The sequence below is a fragment of the Populus euphratica genome, unplaced genomic scaffold, assembly GCF_000495115.2.
Source record: "Populus euphratica unplaced genomic scaffold, PopEup_1.0 scaffold22.1, whole genome shotgun sequence".
Classification (NCBI taxonomy): domain Eukaryota; kingdom Viridiplantae; phylum Streptophyta; class Magnoliopsida; order Malpighiales; family Salicaceae; genus Populus; species Populus euphratica.
In genome coordinates this window covers 1,423,389-1,443,391 of record NW_011499863.1, presented here as the reverse complement: position 1 = coordinate 1,443,391, position 20,003 = coordinate 1,423,389, and the positions used below count along the sequence as shown (strand labels likewise).

General features: G+C 34.2%; 5 protein-coding genes across 11 annotated transcripts in view; 2 read left to right on the top strand and 3 right to left on the bottom strand.

Moving 5' to 3' along the window:
• LOC105125452 (uncharacterized) overlaps window positions 1–2,161 on the top strand; it is a 10,495-nt gene extending 8,334 nt beyond the window's left edge. For 4 of the 5 annotated variants that reach the window (XM_011025906.1, XM_011025903.1, XM_011025905.1 and 1 more), the window contains exons 12-16: window positions 53–133; window positions 336–406; window positions 528–585; window positions 864–1,080; window positions 1,274–2,161. In XM_011025906.1, the coding sequence (XP_011024208.1) occupies window positions 53–133; window positions 336–406; window positions 528–585; window positions 864–1,080; window positions 1,274–1,920 (1,074 nt within the window). In that variant the 3' untranslated portion in view covers window positions 1,921–2,161. The remainder of the gene's footprint in view (window positions 1–52; window positions 134–335; window positions 407–527; window positions 586–863; window positions 1,081–1,273) is intronic. The other variant, XM_011025907.1, reaches the window with a different exon arrangement.
• On the bottom strand, window positions 2,110–5,563 carry LOC105125453 (L-aminoadipate-semialdehyde dehydrogenase-phosphopantetheinyl transferase-like). Of its 3 annotated transcripts, XR_842246.1 has the most exons (6): window positions 5,144–5,563; window positions 4,504–4,636; window positions 3,947–4,191; window positions 3,025–3,196; window positions 2,851–2,918; window positions 2,625–2,636 (listed from the first exon to the last, which is right to left on the bottom strand). XR_842246.1 is itself a non-coding variant. In XM_011025908.1 (5 exons), exons 1-5 carry the CDS (start codon window positions 5,257–5,259, stop codon window positions 2,275–2,277), a joined length of 894 nt encoding a protein of 297 aa, XP_011024210.1. In that variant the 5' UTR covers window positions 5,260–5,563; the 3' UTR covers window positions 2,110–2,274. The 3 variants fall into 3 exon arrangements, 2 of the variants coding, with proteins under 2 accessions (XP_011024210.1, XP_011024211.1); XM_011025908.1 differs by lacking the exons at window positions 2,625–2,636; window positions 2,851–2,918 and adding an exon at window positions 2,110–2,502; XM_011025909.1 differs by lacking the exon at window positions 2,625–2,636 and having other exon boundaries at window positions 2,764–2,918.
• Window positions 5,564–7,838: 2,275 nt separating this feature from the next.
• LOC105125455 (uncharacterized) lies at window positions 7,839–9,842 on the top strand. Its single transcript, XM_011025910.1, has 2 exons — window positions 7,839–8,584; window positions 9,270–9,842. Exons 1-2 carry the CDS (start codon window positions 8,041–8,043, stop codon window positions 9,527–9,529), a joined length of 804 nt encoding a protein of 267 aa, XP_011024212.1. The 5' UTR covers window positions 7,839–8,040; the 3' UTR covers window positions 9,530–9,842.
• A 761-nt stretch (window positions 9,843–10,603) lies between these two features.
• On the bottom strand, window positions 10,604–12,086 carry LOC105125456 (iron-sulfur assembly protein IscA-like 1, mitochondrial). The gene is made up of 3 exons (XM_011025911.1): window positions 11,792–12,086; window positions 11,421–11,538; window positions 10,604–11,004 (listed from the first exon to the last, which is right to left on the bottom strand). Exons 1-3 carry the CDS (start codon window positions 11,991–11,993, stop codon window positions 10,899–10,901), a joined length of 426 nt encoding a protein of 141 aa, XP_011024213.1. The 5' UTR covers window positions 11,994–12,086; the 3' UTR covers window positions 10,604–10,898.
• A 2,621-nt stretch (window positions 12,087–14,707) lies between these two features.
• Window positions 14,708–18,828, bottom strand: LOC105125451 (argininosuccinate synthase, chloroplastic-like). The gene is made up of 10 exons (XM_011025901.1): window positions 18,494–18,828; window positions 18,339–18,397; window positions 18,158–18,239; window positions 17,521–17,662; window positions 16,952–17,000; window positions 16,618–16,800; window positions 16,231–16,305; window positions 15,960–16,145; window positions 15,526–15,614; window positions 14,708–15,422 (listed from the first exon to the last, which is right to left on the bottom strand). Exons 1-10 carry the CDS (start codon window positions 18,558–18,560, stop codon window positions 14,870–14,872), a joined length of 1,485 nt encoding a protein of 494 aa, XP_011024203.1. The 5' UTR covers window positions 18,561–18,828; the 3' UTR covers window positions 14,708–14,869.
• Window positions 18,829–20,003: the final 1,175 nt, after the last annotated feature.

Below are 20,003 nucleotides of genomic sequence, written 5' to 3'. Positions count from 1 at the left end.
CCCCCCCCCCCCCCCCCCGGGCAGCTCCTAACACTCTAGTGCTTTCTTGCAGCCTGATTTAGCAGATGGAGAGGATGAAGTAATCAATCAAGATATCATTGAACTTCATAAGAAACTTCATCAAGTAGTTAAGGTTCTTAAATTCTTTTCTTTTTAAGCATATCAATTTCCTGAAAATGGTAATTTGACACTTTTTGTAAGCATTTTCTTATAAATTTCTTAAATATAAAAGCAATTGCATTTTATCACCGATTTCTTTACTGCCACTTTATGTTTTCATATGCTGCTTGAGTGTGAATTTTTTTGAGTGTGTACAATTTTTATCATTTGTATAGGTTGGTAAGAAGGAGGAATACTTAGACAAAACAACTAAAGCAATTAAGGAAGGGAGGGAAACACAAGGATGGTAAGATACTCTTTTTTATATCTTATTATGTTAGGCTTTCAACTTCCCAGAATGCATATCAACTGTTGAAATCATTTCGTTGGATTTTACTGATTATGAGTATTGTGTTGTTGATTTGCAGGCCCCTTGAGCAGGTTGCAATGGACAGGCTTGTTGAACTGGCTTACAGAAAGCAGCTGGTATGTTGTTTATCTCCCTTGCAGAATTCACACTTTTGATTGGCAAATGATATAATATAGCAGCCTGTGTATAGTTTAGTCCCTTTTCTTTTCTTTAGTTATCTGTTTTTTCTTTTATTTTTACATATCTATCTTATGTTTGTTCCTCCTTAATTGAAACTGATTCCTATTTTAAAGTCTTGCTGGTGGTTCCATGCATGTCACAATTTGCTATTTTTTTTTTTGTCTGTGTTTCTGAATTTATGCCCATTTGACATCCCCTTGACTAACTTTGACAGGCTACTAGAGGAAATAGTGCTTCAAAATTTGGGGTCCCTAAGGTTTCAAAACAAGTTGCCTTGGCTTTTACAAAGAGGACTCTTGCTAAATGTAGAAAATTTGAAGATACAGGCAAAAGTTGTTTCTGTGAACCCCACCTTCGAGATGTCATTTTTGCTGCCCCTCGTGCAAATGTCGCAGAGTCCACAAGTTGCATTCAGGATCCAGGGGCATCAGGTTTGCCATTTTTCTGTACACATCATTAGTGATGTAGTTTTACGATGTTTCACCATATTTGCTTCAGTAATAGGCGGCCTTGGATCAATGAATGATGTAGAATCCTGTTCAAAAAGATTGCCAGCACTTAAATTTAATATAGTAACTTTCCACCTTTTTGACTAAACGGGTTTGCTTTTTTTATTTTTTCCAGGCTCTGTACCTGGTAGAGTTGAGAGGCACGATCTTTCCAATGATAAATTTGGCAGGGGTGCATTAGGTGACCAGGATTTTGCCAGGAATGGACCAATATTGAACAGAGGGAAGAAGAAGGAATTGCTGCTTGATGATGTTGGTGGTAATGCTTTATTCAAAGCCACATCATCTCTTGGCAATACTTTGCTGGGTGGAGCCAAGGGAAAGAGAAGTGAGAGAGAAAGGGACAAAGATGTTTTAGCCAGAAATTCTGTAACCAAAGCTGGTCGCACCTCTCAGAGCAATATCAAGGGTGACCGTAAAACAAAATCAAAGCCCAAGCAGAAGATTGCTCAGCTATCAACTTCTGGAGATGGAATTAGCAACAAGTTCAAAGAAACAGGTAGCAATAAGAAAAGAGAAGCTGGGGCAGCATCCAATGGTTCAAATCCTGTAGATTCAGCTAAAGAAAGCAGGGGAGCAACAAATATTGCCGAGTTCCAAGAATTAGACCCTATAGAACTACACGATGGCAATGATTTTGGTGACGCTCAGGATCTGAATAGCTTGTTTGATGGGTTGCCAGAAAATGACTTGGTGGGTGAAATACTGCTCGACGACCTGCCCCTTCAAATTCCCATGGACGACCTCTCTATGATTCTATAAAAGATAGTACAGTGTAAATTTCCCAGGATTAAGATAAAATGACTGTGCCCTTTGCCTGGAACCAACCTGCTAATATAATTTATGTCAGGCGAATTCGCACATGTAATTATGGTCATTCTTTTTGTATACTTAAGTGGGGCAGTCTAAAGGAAAATATGGAAAGAAATTTTGTTCTTTGAGGACAATTTATCCTGTAATAAATTATTCTATATAGCCTTGGTTTATTTGAGATCATCATTAACCCAAATATCCAGTCAGGCTAGAGTTTTTACGCTGCAGGATCGATCACAGTCGTTGGATGCATCAATGAGGTTTTTAATAAGCTGTTCACACATGATTTGTTAGAACTTGGAATCAAGCCTCCCTCGATGAAAGATGGAGACAATCTGAGCATAGGTCCTGCTGAGTTAGCCTTTCTTCACCATGTGAAACGGGGATGAGTTGTTCTATGATTCGAGTGACAAATGCTACATTTGGAAGACTAAGACCCTTGTGATACTCCTCTACATCAAACTCTGCTTTGCTTATTGTCCTCTTGTAATTTTCTGTAGCAAATCTTGGATGACCCCTAGCAACTGCCACCTGCAATTTTCCATAAACACCTATTAGTCGAGCTTAAAATAACACGATCCCTGACCCGATTTAGTGGTTTGCACCAAGCAAGTGAAACAATATTGCCGGTTAGTATTCAAGTTGAAACAGTGTTACATACTAGCCTTACTCATGGCAAACATGGTTCTCAATTCATGAATTATTATTTAACCAATTGATGCAAGTGTCCCTAATAGAGTTTGGAGGAAGCCAAGCAAATCGTAACTTTCTACCAGTTACATTGAAGAAATAGCCAAAAAGAAATGCTTTTCATATAATCAACTGGTCATTAACAGGCTAGTGTTTTCCCTAGGCGGCTCTATCTTCATTTTCAATTACATACAGTTGAGTATGTACATCCTTCCTTTCATAGCCTGCTGGTACCGAGATGCTTACAATTTTGCCACCTTCAACAGGGTAAACATATTATACACCTCTTCGTAATTTCAAGGGTGAGAAGTTCAGTGAAAGGAATATGATTAGAAAAGAAACACAAACAAGGGAGAAGCTTACCCAATGTCTTTCTGGCAGCTTGAAAAGCCAAAATCTCCACTCTGTCAATGGCTCCCCATCCACTTTAACAGATATGTTGGTCCAGTTGGTGTGATGAAATTCTACTTTGTCCACCCCATATGCCAGTCCACTCCCTACAGCTTTGACAAATGCTTCTTTCAGACACCAGTATCTACAGAAAAGTATTGAACTTCTTGTTAAGCATGTTTGACTCCTTCCTTTTAACTTGAATAATAAGCATGTACAAAACTGCATCTCAAGTTATTAATTGCATTGATAATTACTGGTGCTACTGCCCGTGAGCAACCTAGTTAATAACAAAAGCACCAAATGTAAAGCCCTAATGAGCAATTAAGCAACACAGAGAAGAAATTTCATGAAGTTTGCCGAGAAGGGAAATTTATATCAGTAACTTGTATTCTATACCCTATTATGAAAGTCTCCCCATTTCACAAAGATTAGTTCAGATAGATATGATGACGATAAATAAACTTCTAATTTGTAAAGCCTAATTTGATAGACAAGGTTCCTTCGGAACAATGGAAGAATTGACACGTGGTTAATATACTGATATCAACTTGATACATAAAGCTGATATTTAGTATAGTAACCATTCATTTTATGGTTGAAAAAAGAGAGAAAATAATGTTCTAGACTGCAAGCAATTGGAGTGTCACTGTTGCAAAATTCCTGTTCTTGTCACTGTATTTCTCAATCCTCTGTGCAACCAAATGGACTGTAATCAAGTTTCTAGAGTTTTGGGCTACTCAAACCATTCATTAGTTCAGTATTGGGTGATTCTCTTGTAATTGTTGGCTTCAATAGTATATGACAACTTAGCTTAAGAAATAAAATGCGGTAAAAATAGATCAAAGCAGTATCAAGTTCTTAAATGTCTATAAGGACATAAGCATAAGCATACCTGTAAAAATCCACCAAAATTTCATCATAGGTTCCAGTATTGATTATATTATCCCATTCCAAACTTGAAAAGTATGAAGAAAAGTTTTCAATAAATTCTGTAACTGACTCTTTCTTGGGTTTGATACAACAAACAACATCCACCCCCACAAGGCACAGAGGTTCAGATGCTATTGCCACGTAGTCACCATGGTGGGATACATTGAAATTAAAATTGGGAAACTCCACGCCTACTTTACTACATTCCTGAGAACAAAGGACAATTTGCAAAACATGGTTATAATTCTGGAAGTGCATTTAGAGGAGAGCAAAGGAACAAGACTCGTGACATGGAAAGAAATGCATAAATATTATACTAAGCTGTCATCAACATAGAGACAAAAAGAAATAGAAGGTTTACATTAGTGTATTCCATTTATGAAACTCCACAATAGATTAGAATGAACATCTCTTTTTTTTCTTCTTATTTAATCAAATAATTATGGGTGATCCTTAAAAAATCACCAGATTGGAGTTAAGAAACAATATCAACATTATGATCTCTGGTCATACTCCTACCAGATAGGGTTTCCCTTCGAATGTGCGTTTTATGACAATCTCATTGTATGGAATTCCTAAAACTTCATGTATGAGTGCATATTGAAGCAACCGGCTCACAAGCGCCTGTTTTCTATCTTCCATCCTCAAAAACCTTATGAAAGTAGAGATGCATTAAAAAGTTAGGTAATCCCTTATAGGCAACTCAAACATCAATCATCTTTATTAATTGAAAAATCCATACAACCACACATATCTATCTATCTATATATCTTTTCAAACCAAAATTTCCAAGATTTTGACAAATGGGTTTCAGAAATAAAATGATGTCTTGGTATTTATAGCTTAAGAAGTTATTTTCTTTCTACAAATTTTCTCAGCAACCAAAAATAAAAAAGATCATCAATCCACAATTCTTTATCTATCATCAAAGTTCAATTATCTCCTGCCAGGTTCAACATTGATAAGATAATTCACCCTTTCAGCTACTGACAAACGCAAAAGATCACTACTTTGAAGCCTCTTTAATAACCTTTCTCATTCTATAAAATCTAAAATCAAAGACAGGATAACCCCAACAAACAAACCAAGAAAGAAAGACATTACAATCTTCTTGAAAATACATTAGTAAAAAAGAGAGTTTCTTGAAATAACAAAAAACCTGGTGATAGAAGAACGTTCATGCTGAGGAAGAACAGAGAGAGCTGAGGAGAAGTCATGGGGAGTCGGGTTCCACTTTGATGTGTCCACCAACCATCTTTTTACTCCTTTCTCCATTATTATTATTACCACAGCACAGGAGACAGGGCAACTCTACTTTTGTTTTAGCTCTCTCGGTACTCTCGTACAGTATTTTTCGTTAAAAGCTACAAAGCAGGGCTTTTTTTTCACAGCTGTTAGAGGAGAGGAAGGGAGGCCGGCAAATTTTTTTATGGGTTTGTAGAGGCTGGTTAATGACGAAAGCTTTGGAATTTCGCCTCAGACCGGTGCCGGTCTAAAAGAAAACCCGATTCGATGGGATATGCAGCTGGGGTGGGCTGTGATGCTCGTGCCTCGTGGTGTCCGTCCCGTCCCGTCGTCCCTATTTTTATATAAACAGTTTTAAAATTACTTTGAATGAACTTAAGCAAACAATAATTTTTAGCAATAATTGCAACAAAAAAAAAATCGTGTTCTTATTTTTTTATTGTTTGTTTTTTTATTTTTTATATTATATAATAGAATAATTTTATTTTTTGATTATTTTCAAACTTTTTATCTGATACGGGGATGTAAAGTATAATTTACAACTGAAAAATAAAAACAAGATTAAATTATAAGAGGTTAATTTTATAATTATCCTTAATTTTTAGTATGCATGGTATGTTAAATATATTATATAAAAAATAAATTTTAAATTCATGAAGATATGATCATGGAGAAATTTGACTTGACATTACTTGAACCAATAGTGATAAAAAAAAATTATAAAACTTAGATAGAAAACATGTTTTTAAGACCTAACTTAGAGGATTAGTCGTAAACTAGCAATTCGAGGAGGTTTTATGTCAAATCAATTTATTTTATGAAAACAATATTATTTTTTTAAATCAAAACCTAGGTCAAGCCCACTTACCTCCTGGTTGATCCACACATTCACAATTTTCTCAGGAAAAAAATGAAATAGGAGTTTAATGTAGTTGAGAATTAAACTGACAAACAAATCTGTCGAAGTTCTGTGGTTTGAGCATGGTGCAATTTCTAGACTACTTAGGTTGCCAAACAAGACTGTGAGAAACATGTAACCTTCATGTCAACCTTGCCCATACGTTATCCTAAGTTCTTTATTGCATAGTTTAGGACAAAACTTGTGATGTTTTTCGGAGTTTGGCGTCCTAACCACTGTTTTTATCCTCCATCACACCCCATTTCAGCTATAAAATGTTGAGCAAGGAAAATAGGAAAGTGTCGATCCTTCAATTAATGAAATGAAGTATGTGAAGCTTCATAAGTGCAGGCTCGATCAAGATGAGTTGTTGTTCCCTTCGTCGGAATCCGGTGATCGGAGGGGAACAATGTGTGACCAAGAAGATGGACAGAAGATACATAAGGTGACGGCAAGATTCGTGGAAGCTATGCAGAGGGTCATCGTGGCTAGGGATCAATGGCAGAAAAAGAAACAACCAGCTAATGGTATTGGCAATGGTGGTGATCAGATCAAGAAGTTTGAGGGGACAAGCAGCACAGGGATTAGGGGGTCTAATTGAATGAAATTCAAGAACTTGTACCTTTATTTTTATTTTTATTAAATGTTTTTAATATGATATTTCCAAAGGATAAAAGGGAACAATACCCTTATCATCCCAGTAACTACAAGAAATTCTATTTTATTTTCTTTATTTGCTTGCCTTTTCAATAAATAATAGTTTGAGGATTATTTGCTTATGGTAAATATTTCTCATAATATAGTGTGTGAATTAAACTCATGTTTAAATAAAGAATGCAAGTATTTTCTTTTGAATCAAATCGATGAATATATAAAATAGATTTACAATAAAATTTTTTAAAATTGAATATTTATATGTTAATGATATTCCAAAATACTTGCAATAGAATGAATACATGCATCAGGTTAAATTGAAAAATAAAAAGATTTATAAAAGTTTTTGTCATCACTTTATAAAAATATCATCAGGAATGCTTGTGATCCAATTGGTGAAATAGTTGTAAAACAGAAATACATCCTCTAAGGACTAAGTAACAATGCTTTAAATAGATAGGGGACTAATTTGTCATTTCTTGATAAAAAAATATTTATCCACTTTATTTGTTGGAGGTGACTGTTTTGTAAAAGTTTTATTTTAAATTTATTTTTATTTAAAAATATATTAAAATAATATTTTATATTTTAAAAAATATGTTTAATATCATAATTAAAAAATATAAAAAAAAAAATTAAAAATAATAAAAAATTCAACCAACAACACTAAAAAGATACTTAAAAAAGTGTTAGATATTTAAAAAGATGTTTGGAAGTATATTAATAAATATTTTTAAAATATTTTTTATTTAAAAATATATTAAAATAATATTTTATATTTTAAAAAATATGTTTAATATCATAATTAAAAAATATAAAAAAAATCAACTAACAACACTAAAGAGATATTTAAGAGGATATTTATATTTAAAAGAGTGATAACGAATATTTTTTAAAATGATTTTTATTAAAAAATATTTAAAAAATATTTTTTTTATTTTTTATATCCGCATATATAAAGTATATAAAAATAAATAAATTGTTTGAAAAATAATTTTAAAATAAAAAAATAAAAAATCTAAGAAAATATCTTCTGAACCGTGATCAGTCCTTTTACTTATGGTTCTGGACCAAAGAAACTGCACGGCAATTTCTCTTTTCACTAAAAACGTTATATCTTTTACCGTTACCTGTCTTTCTTGATTTCTTCTCCCTCAAGATCCTTCCCCGGACCCTAAAAGCAACAAAGAATTCATTGAATGCCACTCAATTCTTGATTTCATTTTCCTGTTTTCTCCTCAATCTTGCAGAGCCAAAAGATGGGTGTAGGTATATCAGTCTTGTTGGGGTTAAAAGCAACAGTGCTGTTCCTCATCTTTGTATATCTTCAAAATCTTGATTTCACTTTATCGTCATTACCATTCTTGTATGCCTCATTAGTATCATTACTGGTATCACTAGCTTCTCATCCATCAATCAATCTCCCTATGCTTTTATCCAAAAACCCAGATGGGACTTTTCCTATTTGGTCTCTTATAATTTTTAGTCCGTACTTGTATTTTGTTAGATTATTTTCATTTCTACGTAGGTTTACTAGTGGTGAAGAGCCTTATAGTGAGATTTGTGAGGGTGTTTATGTTGGTGGTTGGCCTTATTCAGTTGATAAGTTGCCACCTGGTAATCCTGCTATTATAGATTGTACCTGTGAGTTTCCAAGAAAGGAAGAGTTTAAAGCGCATTCTTATTTGTGTCTTCCAACTTGGGATACCAGGGCACCTCGGCCTGGAGAGATTGAATCTGCTGTCAAGTGGGCTTGCAGAAAAAGAGCTCAGAACAGGCCTGTTTTCATTCACTGTGCTTATGGTATGATTTGATTGTTAAGACCTGTCCTTTTCTTATATATATTACATGGGGGGTGCTATTAGACAGTTTTTCTGCATTTTGTGTTGTTAATTTTGTATATTAATTGACTGTAATTGTTTGATTTTGCTGTGCTGAAATCCCTTTTTTGCGAATCATTTGATGCTTGCAGTCTGTCCTTTCATATCGTAGTAGTAGTTTACTTGCAAATTGTTTTATCTAGGTAAAGGTAATCAGTAGTTCAGTGTTAGCATTTTTGTGATTGCATAGATATATGCATAGCTTCAGGTGTGACCTTTACCCGTCTAATTTGCTAGTCGCTTTTAGTTCCAAGCCAAGGCTGTGTGGTTATCTGAAGAGATTTTCATATCATAGTACAATGTAGCATGTAAGACATTCCTTCTTGTGGTATCATGATTCATGAACAACTTTGTAACAAAATAGATCCTGGTTATCAAAAGTGAAGAAAATAAATGAAAAATTCATCATTTTTTGATATCGATCAATGATTTGTAGGATTATAGTTAATGTAAGTTGTTACTAGAAATTCAACACTACTTAGGGGCATGAGATATTGATACTTTATTATTCTGTTAATCTGATGGCCTTATTATTTTCCTTGCAGCATCCCATTTTTGGTTTATCTATTTGCATTTGTAGGACAACTAATAGCTTATCGTCCCTTTAGGTCATGGAAGAAGTGTTGCTGTGATGTCCGCACTGTTGGTGGCCCTGGGCGTGGTGGAAGACTGGAAAAAGGCTGAGCAGTTCATAAGAGGAAGACGACCTTGTATTTCAATGAACTCTGTGCATTATAATGCCTTGGAAGAATGGTCAAAGCATCGGTTATCTACTCCTAAGAGAAATGAAGTGAACACAAGTTCTGCCATACTGTCAACTGCGTCTGGACGCTCACGATATGATAGGCCAAAAAACAGAAGTGATTAGCATGCAAAAAACAGAAGTGATTAACATGCATCATTAACGCGGTGCAGACTATTATTCCATGTAGCACACATGTGGCTTCTAACACTGTTATTACTTTTTCCGTGTGATTAACTTGTTAAAATCTAGCTGTGTGGTACTGTTTGGATATCGAAATGTGATCTGTGGACAAAATTGTTCATGTTGTTGACTGCTACATCAACTGTGAATGAGCGTTGAATTTGAAACTGAATAGGGGTCTTGAACTACTAAGTGTAGACATTTTCAATCTTGATGCTTGCTGGTGCTATTGGCGAAAAATTATGATTTCTAATTACGTTTTTGATATTTTGGTGGCAGAGTCAATTTCCCATTTTATTTCACCGTGTTTTGGAATGCGTAACGGCATATTCGAAAGTACTGTGCTGCTTTGCTGCTTTTGCCCGCCCCAGGTTTGGAATTGGCGGGCTGCTGGGGGCAGTTTTGGCTTGAGAGGGTTATCCGAGGTCGAAAATCTTTTAGTTCAATGTCACGTTTGCCAGCATAACGAAAATAGCTTTAGATATTCCAATAACTTTCAGTCCCATAATGTGTTTTCCGCCTCATCTGATAGTGTAATTAACAATGTAGGTACTGAAATATAGCCGTTTGCAACCACCTAACCCAAGAGCCTAACAGTTCTGCAGTGGTGGCATAGCAGGCAGTAGTCATGTTATTGAGTTTCAGGAACTATAGCTATAATAAGCCCAGTCAAAATCTTCGAACGAGCCGAAGTACAACTGCCAGAAAAAGCTTTAAAACAACTAGTGAAACTTGGCTGTTTCCTCTCTTCAGCATTTCCTGGCCATGAAGCCTCCCATCTCCAGTGTGAATTTTAATCAGATCCAAGTATCACATTGCACTGGTTCAACCTGACTTCCACACCCGCACACAAGAAAATTGCTCGAGGGGTTAATTCTACCGTGTATTCCTTGCACCATTCACAGCAGAGATAAAGGCTATTCAGCAAGATTTACACCCAAACATGAGTGGTTTGAAACCAAACAGACATTTTAGGTGCCTGGGATTTCATGACAAAAAATAACTGCACCAGGCATGTTTCACGACAATGAAATTGTTCAATATACGATCAAAATAATCGACAAGGAAGAGTACACCAGTTCTCTTATTTCAAACAAAGAATTTTCAAACTGTTATAGATACAAAAAATTAGAAAATCTACACCGTTGAACTCAACATACAAAAGATAATCCTCATAGTGTACACTACAAATTATCCAGTATCCATCTAAAATGAGCAAAATGAATGCTGATCACGTAAATTTGAATGCTTTGGTATTGTCCTCATCGGTACAGTCTGATGTTATTATTTGTTCATGCACCTGAAATTGTTCTTAACTACCACCACCTTTAGCGGTTGTTGAACTACTTCTTGTCATAAACGACTCTCCACAACCACACTGCCCTTTGGAGTTGGGATTGATGAAAATGAACTCAGATCTGCACAGGTTACAAATAGAAGATACCCATTCAATACAGGCAAAACCAACAAATCAAAAGGATTGAATCATCATTCTTTCTAGAGATGGGGGATCGGTGCAGGCTGGGGTGCCATGATTTTTCCTCCAGCACTCAAATCTGAAATTAATTGGCTCAAAAACAACAATGCAAACCTAAAAATAAACCACATCCTCAAATGCATCAACATGGGGACATTTGATGTCAACTACAAAATTCAACTGCCAACTGCCTTCACAAATGGAGCTAATTTGCGCCATATTAGGGGGGGAATCATGACATACACAACGGAAATTCAAGCTAAGAATTCTGAAAAGGGTTCATGGGCAACATATACTCTAATGTATGCACTACTACTATACATGCAAAGAAATTCAACCTCAGAAATTGACCTTTACCTGAGCTTGTCATCGACAAAATCCATCTTGGTTCCAATAACATGCATCAGCGCCTTTGGGTCAATCAATATCTTCACCCCTTTATCTTCAACTAATTCATCAAATTTCCCTTTCTCATCTGCACATTTCAATCAAAACACACAAAAAACTTTCCTTCAAACCCAAAAAACAAACCATTTCCCAGAATCCAAATTAATCACAATCCAACATTTCCAAACCCCTAAAAAAACCTAACTTCTCAAATCAAACCCAAAAAAATCTCAAACTTTATAATTATCCGATCAAATCCCATCAAACCAAAACTCAAAAGTTTCAATCTTTATAATTTTAATGAACCAATGAAACAAAAATTGAGGGTTTTATAGCAGAACCTGCATAATTAAGAGTGTATGACAAGCCATTGCATCCGCGAGCTTTGACGCCGAGGCGGAGAAAAGGGCGTTTGCGCTGCTGCAAGAGGTCCCGGATTCTGGTAGCGGCGGCGTCCGTCAAGCTTAGAACTTGTTTTCGGGCTGAGGAACCTACCGCCTCCGCTGCTGCTGCGAAAAGTTTGGATGCTCTCGAAGCTGCCATTTTTCAGTGCTCTCCCCGTTTTTCTCTATTGGAAAAATCTGGAAAGTTGAGGCGTGGAAGGATCAAAATTTGATTTTGCATATTTTGTTGGATTTTGGGAATATATAGTTTTTTATGTAATAAATTACATTTAAAAATTTTAGAATATTAATTAACAAAAACTAAAAAAAATATAAGGTTGGCCGTTGATTAAATGAGCAGTAACAATAAAATAGTTGGTTTTTGCATGCTAACAATAAAATAATTAAATTTGATTTCAAGACATTACATTCAACATTTAAAGAAGAGTTCAATGATTAAGGTTCTTTTAAGGCCTTAATATGTTGGACCACTCAACTTTGAACATCTGCTCTTACTTGTTTTTTTTTTTTTAATCTTTAACATTGAATTTTTGATAAAAAAAATTATTGTGTTTTTTATTTTATCATTAAATAATGGGATAATTTTAAATTAATTTTTATATTTTTAATATAATTAAAATAAAAAAATATTATTAAATTTTTATTTTATTTTATCATTAAATAATGGGATAATTTTAAATTATTTTTTATATTTTTAATATAATTAAAATAAAAAAAAATATTATTAAATTTATTGGAATTCACTAGATCATAAATTTAACAAATTAATAAAAATAAATAAACATTTATTTTTTATCATCTTGAATACATGCATAATGACATTCAAAAAATGTATAAAATTAGTGAATTTAAATTCTTTTTATTATTTAAGATTTTTTAATTTTTTATTTTTATTGAAATGATTCAAAACAAGATCGTTTCAATGTAAAAAAAATAATAAATTTAATTTTAAAAAAATCAAACTTTTTTATAATGGTGGCCTAAGATATTTTTAAATTCATTTGATTTTTATTTTTTATATTATTTTTTAAAAAAATTTATCTTGATACTTGTTAAATTGATTAAGTTACATTAAAAATAATCTAAAACTTGAGTTAGAAGTTTTATTTTTAGCTCATTTAATCAAAGTTTAATAATGATATTAAAAAATATTTTGTAATTTAGATATTTTAAAAAAATTAATTTAATTCTCAACATATCAGGCATAAACTAATATATATGTTTGGATGGCTGTTAATATTGAATGCATATTGTTTTGTTTTTGAATTGAATTTTAAATTAAGTGCAATAACATTTGTACTGCATTTACTTTACAATTTATTAAATAAAATAACTAATACTTCTAAATTCATCTGGTTCAATTTCTATCGACTTTGAATTAATATATATAAAAGCTTAACACTTTGGTAAAATGAAAAAAAAAACTTTTGTGTACAAATATATTCTTTAACCTTAGCTTTGAAAACTCAATTACTTGATTTTTCTTTTTAGAAAGAAATTATTGAAAGTAAAATGAACATTCATTTTTTTTATCATCTTGACTACATGCATAATGCGGAAAATAATTTGAATTCTTTTTATTATTTAAGATTTCTTAGATTTTCGTTTTTATTGAAATAATTCAAAACAGGATGAATAATGTTTTTCTCCACAAGAAAACTGACTTTAAATTCCCCAAAAAGGGAAATTCGAAAATTATTTTGAATACATAAATAAATAAATTATTTTCTTTTTTTTTTCTTTCTTAGACTCCTAATTGCAGTCGGATTTCCTAATTCTACAAGGGTTAATTAAAATCACTCGTTCAAGCATTTATTTAATTCAACAACACATTGTTTTTCTTTGAATCTTTTATTTATTTATTTATTATAAACAAGCGGCTTGCTACGTTTTTTCCTTGCTATCTCTGAAATAAATCAAGAACTAATCCACGATGACAACAGTTAAAGAGAACAAGGCCCCGCGCATAAAGAACAAGTCTTACGAGGAGAGGAAGCAAACCCTAAAGAAGAAAGCAAGTGAGCTTGCAACATTGTGTGACGTTCCTGTTTGCCTAGTCTGTGTTAATCCTGATGGCTCCACTGAAACATGGCCAGAAGAAGAGGAGAGGGTTGTTGATGTTCTCATGGCTTACAAAGCCCAAACAACAGTAAAGAATGAAAGCAAGGAGGGTGAGAAGGTCAAGGAGATGGTTGTCGACAAGGCAACTCATGTTTTTGAAACTTGGGACGCAATGTTTGAGTACTTACCTGAGGAGTCTATGGTGGATGTTTTGAAAATCTTGGATAGGCAGTTGCAGGCTGTGAATCGAGTTGTTGAGAAGGAACAGATTGGGAAGAAGAGAAAAAAATTGCAGGATGGAAGGGGGAGCAAAATTGTGCATGATGTTAATGATGACGGGTCTCAAAAAGCTGGTCTAATCACACAAAAAAATCTTGATTTGGTTAGTTTGAATCTTAACCATTTAGGTGGTGGTCAAATGATAAAGACTTGGAACTAAAAGGTTTGGGACTAAAAGGTTTGTTCCCTTTGTGGTCTCAAGTTCGAATCATTGGTTGTTCATATGATGGCCACTGGAGGTAGGTTAGGGTTTTTTTTCTTTAAATTGCCTTTCTATTTCTCCGTGTAATCCAAGTTTTATATTTTACAAGGAACGCGCAATTTTCTTTCTAATAATGTATTGTTGTTGATGCATTAACATTATCTTCAGATGGATGCCACATGCACAAGAATATAATTACTTATTCAAACATGAATACCTAACACCATGCCAATGGCTGAAATTCACATCCTAAATTGATCACCCTTCACATTGCCAGATCCACATCCCAAGTACCCTGCTTGTCAAACATGTGCAAGAGGATACATCTAAGAGAAGTGGAGTGTACGAACCCCAAAACTTTTATATAAGAAAGCAAGCATAAAAACTAATCCATCAGCATGATTGCCTAAAGTACTGAAACAGCAGAATGAACCGGGATGACACTAGAACGGTAGACCACAAGAACAATCATATTAGATGCCCTTCTCTAGCATTGCCCTAACCCTCATTGGAAGACCGTAGAGCCGAATAAATCCAGCAGCATCAGCCTGATCATATATCTGCCCACTCTCAAAGGAGGATATGTCTTCTCTATACAGGCTTTTGGGGCTTGTCCGGCTAACTACTGATACAGATCCTTTGTACAACTTAAGTCTGACTGAACCAGTTGTTGTCTCTGTGATCTTCTCCATAAATGCATCCATGGATTCACGCAGTGGGTCAGACCACCTGCCTGCATACACTAGCTCAGCATACTTGAGAGCAAGTGAATCTTTAACTTGCATTGTTTCTCGATCTAGTGTTAATGACTCCAGCTCACGTGCAGCAGTGAAGAGAATGGTGCCTCCAGGAGTTTCATATACTCCACGGCTTTTCATACCAACAAGTCGGTTCTCAACCATGTCAATACGTCCAATACCATGTTTCCCACCAATCTCATTGAGGCAAGAAAGCAGAGAAGCTGGGGAAAGCTTCTCCCCGTTTACTGAAACAGGAAGGCCAGCCACTATCCCAATTTCTACATATCTGAAAGAATCAAGCACATGGGGAAGAAATGCAAGCTTGGGGTCATAACTTGATCAATGCTACTCTCAGATTAGTTGAACTGAGAATTTAACAAGGGACTCACTCAGGTTTCTCAGGTGCAGCTTCTGGACTAGTGGACATCATGTACATATCTTCCTTTGGCTCATTAGCAGGGTCTTCCAGAATGTCACCCTTGAGAGAGTGAAGCAGATAATATTTAGAAAACAAATTATCAACCGAATGAACAATTAAAGAATCTAAGCAGATAGTATTCAAACAAACATCGTGCATGTATATCTACAAAATTATAAGGTTTCAAGGTGTCTGCTGAGCATGAAAATCAGCAGACAAAGAAAATGAACAAGTGTGGGGAGGAAAAAAATTCGAGCTGACAGCAAAAGGAATCTTAATTGTGACTTTAAAATCAACAAGTTGTTTTCTACCTTCAACAAGCTTAACACATGACTTTCTGAATTAATATTATTTAACAACTTCTTCAATTTTTCTTTGAAAGCAGTTTGAAGAACGGATACTAACCTCATGGCTCAGGTGCCACAAGTTCCTGTCCCTGCTATATATGGATTTTTTTGTCACTGGGACGGGTACGTTGTGCTTCTTAGCATATTCAATGGCATCTTCTCTTCCTGTGATATCCCATTCCCGCCAAGGAGCCACAACATTTAGTTCAGGATTTAGTGCAAAGAAGGTGAGCTCAAAGCGAACCTGAATAGATAAAAAGGCCAAAAAAGTTAACACTTGAAGGAAATGCACAAGTGTTGGTTAAGTTGGATCTATTTGTGAGGCATGCCTGATCATTTCCTTTTCCAGTGCATCCATGAGCAACAGCATCGGCTCCAACTTCTTTCGCAACATCGACCATGGCCTGTCACAGCAAGATGAATTAAAAATATGATGCTGAGTCACTGACATACAATTGTCATGATGCAATGCATATTCTAGATAACAAAGAACAAAGAGTAGAGAAACACTCCACAAAACTGTGGGTATCTATACTTATTTAGATAACAGAAATTGCTTCTCTGAAACAATAAATTTGAAATCAGAAGATGATAAAAGATCAGAAAAAGGCAAAACACATATTATTATCGTGCATTACTGATGACTCAGTGTTTATCTTAATGTTTGGGCAAAAATTCTACAAGGCAACAACAAAGCTCTTTGAGGAATAGCCAACCTTTGCAATCACAGGGCGTGCCATTGATGTCCCCAACAAGTATTTCCGCTCATAGATGGCACCTGCTCGCAAGCAAGGAAAAATGAAATCTCTCACAAATTCCTCCTGCAAATCCTTCACCACTAGCTGACAAGCACCACTAGCCTTAGCCTTTTGTTCCAAGCCTTCCAATTCTCCTACTCCCTACAAAATGAAAAATCTATATCAAGCACATGTATAAATATGGGTACCATAATTGATAAAACCAGACAAAATGATTTGAAGGAGAAATAGTCGATATTCTTAAACAAATCAAATATTATGAATTTAATAATTTTTTCTACTATTTACAAACCTGACCAACATCAGCAGTGAAGCAAACAACCTCGCAGCCATAATTCTCCCTGAAAGCACAAACTAATTGAAAAAATTATAACGGGGAATGCTGGCTAAAAAAAAAATTGTTTCAAAAGAAAAGGGCAGGCTAAAACACTGAGAAGCTGCAATGCATAAAGACAGGAAGCAAAATAAACAAAGAGTAATTCTGCTAGTAAGAAGAAATGTGCCACATATGGCATAGAGATGACCTAGCAACAACATTCCCTCCTATAGAGATGACCTAGCAACAACATTCCCTAAGATCTGGTTGAGCTAATCAAACTGTGCATCTTTTCGCCAACCCCAGATTAGACTACCAGGATGTCCCAAAAGCATGTGTCTTAATATGATCACACACGCATAAACAGTGCACACATGCATTTCCTTTGTACTTATTCCAAACACTATCATATGGAGCTAGTATAAAACTTCCATCCACCTTCCAAATTTTACTAATTAAACAAAATCAGAACCTTAAGGCTCATGAACCATGAGCATCAATTAGTTAGAAAATCCTAGATACCAAACATAAAGCAAGAGGCATACCGTAGCCATGGGACAATAACGGAAGTGTCTAAGCCACCACTATAGGCTAAAACAACCTTGTTTAATTTTCCTCTTAGTCCTTTAGTCTTTGTAGCTTCATAAACCTCTGTAACTTTATCACTGGATGGTACTACTTGAATCCCTGCATATCAAGCTAAAATAAAACTACTGGATAAATAAATTACTACTACTTTTCTAGTGAAATGTATTGCATACATGATCAAACAGTCACCAAGATTAAAAAATAAAAAATAAAGGAACTCCAATTCAAAAAGGTAACAAGTTCATATTTGGACACCATTAAAACTGAACTATCCACGTTAGCATCTACACTAATTTGGTTGCTTTAAGGTACATAAGAGTAGAGTCTTGAAAAAACTAAACAACTTATCAAGATTCAACTATTGATTGCATTCCTGTCCAGTGTAAGAAAAGAAAAACATTAAAGAAATAATTCGCAATAATTTTTTCTAGTAAAACTTAGCATATAAAAAACTCTAAAATTTTAAAGAAAACCCGTTAAAAAGATTGAAAATTTAGAAATGATATTGAACTCCCATACCAAATAGAACCAGGTTAATAACTTTATCTCGTCAAACATGACAAAAACCCAAAAAAAATAGCAATTAAACCTCACCTTTATTGCAATGAACTCGAAGAGCATTCCCTCTATTGCTCACAACTGCATCACCCTGAAGCTCACTCTTTCTAGCCCCCAACTGCAAACAAATAGAAAATCCGAAACAAAAAGAACCCATCAATGCAAAAACTAAAAAGAGAAACCAACCAAACATAACACTTCAAAAGAAATGCTATACCTCTTGAAACAAAGCTGACTTCTTCGCAAGAGAAACATTGTTACTACACAGAAACAAATCTGGCAACAATATCCAGTCGTGTATATTAGTTTAAAGAAAATCACTCCCAGTGCATCAAAATCACCACAGAGACGGAAAAGGTGGGGACTTCGTACCTCTCTTAGGGACATGAACAGAGAGATTGAGGGATGAAGATGATGATACTGCCTTCAGCTGAGCCATGTCTTACTGACCCTTTATCTTTTGATGGGTTTATGACAACTCCCTGTATCTCTCTCGCTCTCTGCTGCTGCAGCAGCCTTCTGCGTCTCTTGTGCTGTATGTGAAGACAGAACCTGTTTTGTTCAAAGTTTAGGGTTTTAAAAAAGCAGGGTAAATAGGAGTGCAAGAATCCGCCCGCGCACCCGGTTGCTGACTGCCGACACCTTATACGTTGATGGAGGAAAGATGGAATCTTGGACCTGCTAAAAAATTATTTACTGCCTATTCTGGGAGAAATCATTGCATTCTTACGAGCCCTTTTTTCCCCCCTTTTATCTCTGTTTTTCCCCAAAATTTGAAACGTTCATCTAATAGGATGTTTTGGGTGAATGATTTTATGATACATCGTGTTTTTTAAGGTATTTTTTTATTAAAATAATATTAAAAAAATTATAAATTTTTAAAAGTATAATTAGACTATAATATTAATTCATTTCTAAGGTATTATTATTATTATTATATTTTTTACTTCGGTTTGTATCTTATGGGGTGTTTAAAATTAATAATATTATAAAAATTTTAATTATAAAAATTAGATTGATTTTGTAGAATAATTTAGTCCTCAATTGCTTAAAAAAAATATATATATATATATTTTTAGTCAAACTAGTTGACTCTTCATGACTTGAATCTTGCATTGGGTTAACTCTCAAATCATATTTAAAATTTATAATAATAATTATTTTTATTTATAAGTTGGCCTGGACCAACCCATGTTAACCATCTCAACATGTGATTTAGGTCTTATCTCGATTGATCTCTAAATTGGATTTTAAAATTACAATAATAATAATTTTTATTTTTATATTGATTCATGATCGGAAGTCTTATCTCGGGTTGATCCTCAAATCAAGTTTTAAAACTATAATAATAATCACTTTTATTTATGTTAACTTAGGTTAACTCAGATTCATCCTCCTAGCATGCGACCCGAGCCTTTCCTTGGATCGACCCTAAAATCAGGTTTAAAAACTATGATAATAACCACTTGTTTTTATATTGACCTAGTTAATGGTCAACCAAACTCATAACCTAGAATATACCTCATATCAACTTAAATTTAGATTTTAAAATTATAATAATAATATTTTTTATTCTTGCATCAACTTGAGTTACCCTGACTAGTGGCTTGGGCCTCGAGCACTAATCCAGGTGTTGTTTTAGGCCAACTTTCAAGTTAAATTTTTAAATTATAATAATAATAATTATTATTATTACATGTATTAGTTGGAAAATTTTGAAATTAAATTTTTCTTACAATAATATTTTATAAATAAAAAATTTAAAAATATATTGTATTTTGAGCCATGTCCCCTCTTCACCTCTTGTGTTGAAAGTACAAAAAATTACTTAAAAAATATCTTAAAAATAAATTTATTTTTATTTTTATATCTCTTTAACAAA

Coding starts and splice junctions, on each gene's coding strand:
- LOC105125453 (XM_011025908.1), bottom strand. CDS start 5,259: ATGGAGAAAGGAGTAAAAAGATGGTTGGTGGACACATCAAAGTGGAAC. Junction 4,192..4,503: donor TCGAAGGGAAACCCTATCTG/GTAGGAGTATGA, acceptor CTTTGTTCTCAG/GAATGTAGTAAAGTAGGCGT. Junction 2,503..3,024: donor AGCTGCCAGAAAGACATTGG/GTAAGCTTCTCC, acceptor GGAAAATTGCAG/GTGGCAGTTGCTAGGGGTCA.
- LOC105125455 (XM_011025910.1), top strand. CDS start 8,041: ATGGGTGTAGGTATATCAGTCTTGTTGGGGTTAAAAGCAACAGTGCTG. Junction 8,585..9,269: donor TTTCATTCACTGTGCTTATG/GTATGATTTGAT, acceptor TCGTCCCTTTAG/GTCATGGAAGAAGTGTTGCT.
- LOC105125456 (XM_011025911.1), bottom strand. CDS start 11,993: ATGGCAGCTTCGAGAGCATCCAAACTTTTCGCAGCAGCAGCGGAGGCG. Junction 11,539..11,791: donor ATACACTCTTAATTATGCAG/GTTCTGCTATAA, acceptor TGAAATGTGCAG/ATGAGAAAGGGAAATTTGAT. Junction 11,005..11,420: donor TTTGTCGATGACAAGCTCAG/GTAAAGGTCAAT, acceptor TAACCTGTGCAG/ATCTGAGTTCATTTTCATCA.
- LOC105125451 (XM_011025901.1), bottom strand. CDS start 18,560: ATGGCTCAGCTGAAGGCAGTATCATCATCTTCATCCCTCAATCTCTCT. Junction 17,663..18,157: donor TCGAGTTCATTGCAATAAAG/GTGAGGTTTAAT, acceptor CTTGATATGCAG/GGATTCAAGTAGTACCATCC. Junction 16,146..16,230: donor CTGGAAAAGGAAATGATCAG/GCATGCCTCACA, acceptor TTATCTATTCAG/GTTCGCTTTGAGCTCACCTT.